The following is a 2,500-nucleotide window of genomic DNA, read 5'->3' as shown; positions in this document are numbered from 1 at the left end:
TACACGGATCGTGTTCCAATCAATAGGCACGCAATGACTCTAAATAATAATGATCACGCCACCAAACACACATTCAGACTAAAGGAACCAGCCTGTTTGGGAAATGAGAGAAGTAGAAAGTACAGGTATTTGAGTTCAACATGTAAGAAGTAGAAAGTACAGGTATTTGTGTTCAACATGTAAGAAGTAGAAAGTACAGGTATTTGAGTTCAACATGTAAGAAGTAGAAAATACAGGTATTTGTGTTCAACATGTAAGAAGTAGAAAGTACAGGTATTTGTGTTACAAATGTAAGAAGTAGAAAGTACAGGTATGTGTGTTCAACATGTAAGAAGTAGAAAGTACAGGTATGTGTGTTCAACATGTAAGAAGTAGAAAGTACAGGTATGTGTGTTCAACATGTAAGAAATAGAAAGTACAGGTATTTGTGTTCAACATGTAAGAAGTAGAAAGTACAGGTATTCGTGTTCAACATGTAAGAAGTAGAAAGTACAGGTATTTGGGTTCAACATGTAAGAAGTAGAAAGTACAGGTATTTGGGTTCAACATGTAAGAAGTAGAAAGTACAGGTATTTGAGTTCAACATGTAAGAAATAGAAAGTACAGGTATTTGTGTTCAACATGTAAGAAATAGAAAGTACAGGTATTTGTGTTCAACATGTAAGAAGTAGAAAGTACAGGTATTCGTGTTCAACATGTAAGAAGTAGAAAGTACAGGTATTTGGGTTCAACATGTAAGAAGTAGAACGTACAGGTATTTGGGTTCAACATGTAAGAAGTAGAAAGTACAGGTATTTGAGTTCAACATGTAAGAAGTAGAAAGTACAGGTATTTGTGTTACAAATGTAAGAAGTAGAAAGTACAGGTATTTGTGTTCAACATGTAAGAAGTCGAAAGTATAGGTATTTGTGTTACAAATGTAAGAAGTAGAAAGTACAGGTATTTGTGTTCAACATGTAAGAAGTAGAAAGTACAGGTATTTGTGTTACAAATGTAAGAAGTAGAAAGTACAGGTATTTGAGTTCAACATGTAAGAAGTAGAAAGTACAGGTATTTGTGTTCAAAATGTGAGAAGTAGAAAGTACAGATATTTGTGTTCAACATGTAAGCAGTAGAAAGTACAGGTATATTTGTTCAAAATGTAAGAAGTCAAAGTAAAAAGTCATCAGAAAAATAAGTAGTGGAGTAAAGTACTGATTCCAGAAAGATGTACTTAAGTACAGTAACGTAGTATTTGTACTCGGCTACTTCCCCCCCTGCAGGTTTGTATTGTTAGTTATAATATGATGTAATCTTCTCACAGGCGGTTTCCGTGCTCCTTGCAGACCACGTTAGCGGCCGCCATGTTCCACATCTCGCTGCAAACCATTAACTTCCGTCCGGCCCCAGGGAACTCATCGTTGGGAAGGAAGACTTTAACGCCTCCTGTCAGAGAGTCTATTGAACTCATGAATGTTGGATACTCCGCTGTGGTGAAAGAGAAATGACGGCAATTAGAAATGGGAAAATAGCTATAGTTATATATGTAAAAGTAAAAGTACCTGTTGGTTTTTAAAATCAGCTGAACATTGTTAAATATTCCACTTGTATTAGACTTTACTACACTGTAAACCAGTAATCTTTACGTACCATAACACAATGTTCTTAATTTATTAAGTGCAAAATAAAAAAAATGATGGCAATTAGAAATAGGATATATAGCAGTGATGTAAAAGTTGCATTTGTGAGACCAAACCTCCGCAATTTTCTCCGAAGTGGGACATGGTGGTTTTCTGGGTAAGACAAGAGGCGGCCATCACCTGGAAAACAGATTGTTATTGTGTAAAAATGAAATGTAATGTAAGTCCTGCTTTGTGTGTCTGTCACCAGTTCCCTCACCTGGCAGAAGGACCGGTACTTCCTGTTGTCCCGTCCACAAACTGGAGCCACGTCCTCTGCCGGACACAGGTACGGAGGTTTACAGGAGCAGTGTCCTTCAATGCAACGCTCCCACGGAGGACAGAAGACCAGCGAACAAGATCCTCGAGTAAATCTGACAAACCACGAAAGATACATCATCATTTAGAGACAAAGGACTGCAGTGAGGTCAGAGAATACTGGCAGTAAGGCCAGAACTGGCATATTGCAACATACGCAAATATTGCTTTTGGCCTTTAAATGGAGAACAAACTCCACTTACTTCTTCTCAAAACACTCAACAGGTCCCAGAAACTCGTCCGTTGCGGGGGCTTCAGGGGTCGTTGGGGCTTCAGGGGTCGTTGGGGCTTCAGGGGTCGTTGGGGCTTCAGGGGTCGTTGGGGCTTCAGTGGTCGTTGGGGCTTTAGTGGTGGAAACAGGAGGGTCTGTGGGTTTTGCTGGTACTTTTAGGGTCTGACGGATCTGCTCTACATGTTTTTGACGCTTCTGCAACGAATCCGGGTGCAGAACCATTTTATAAATCAAGAGGATAAAAGAAAATGAAGTGTTACGCAGACGATACACAACTTTATAAGTATGGAAA

At 39.0% G+C, this 2,500-nt stretch overlaps 1 protein-coding gene across 1 annotated transcript in view; it reads right to left on the bottom strand.

Annotated features, from left to right (window-relative positions):
- cfi (complement factor I) overlaps positions 1-2,500 on the bottom strand; it is a 20,307-nt gene that overhangs the window by 16,865 nt on the left and 942 nt on the right. Inside the window, 4 exon segments of the mRNA XM_079667825.1 lie at positions 1,302-1,467; positions 1,736-1,799; positions 1,879-2,032; positions 2,180-2,403. Coding sequence (XP_079523951.1) covers positions 1,302-1,467; positions 1,736-1,799; positions 1,879-2,032; positions 2,180-2,403 — 608 coding nt within the window.

This window comes from Notothenia rossii (assembly GCF_949606895.1).
Source record: "Notothenia rossii genome assembly, chromosome: 3".
Taxonomy (NCBI): Eukaryota; Metazoa; Chordata; class Actinopteri; order Perciformes; family Nototheniidae; genus Notothenia; species Notothenia rossii.
This window is presented reverse-complemented; position numbering and strand designations above follow the sequence as displayed.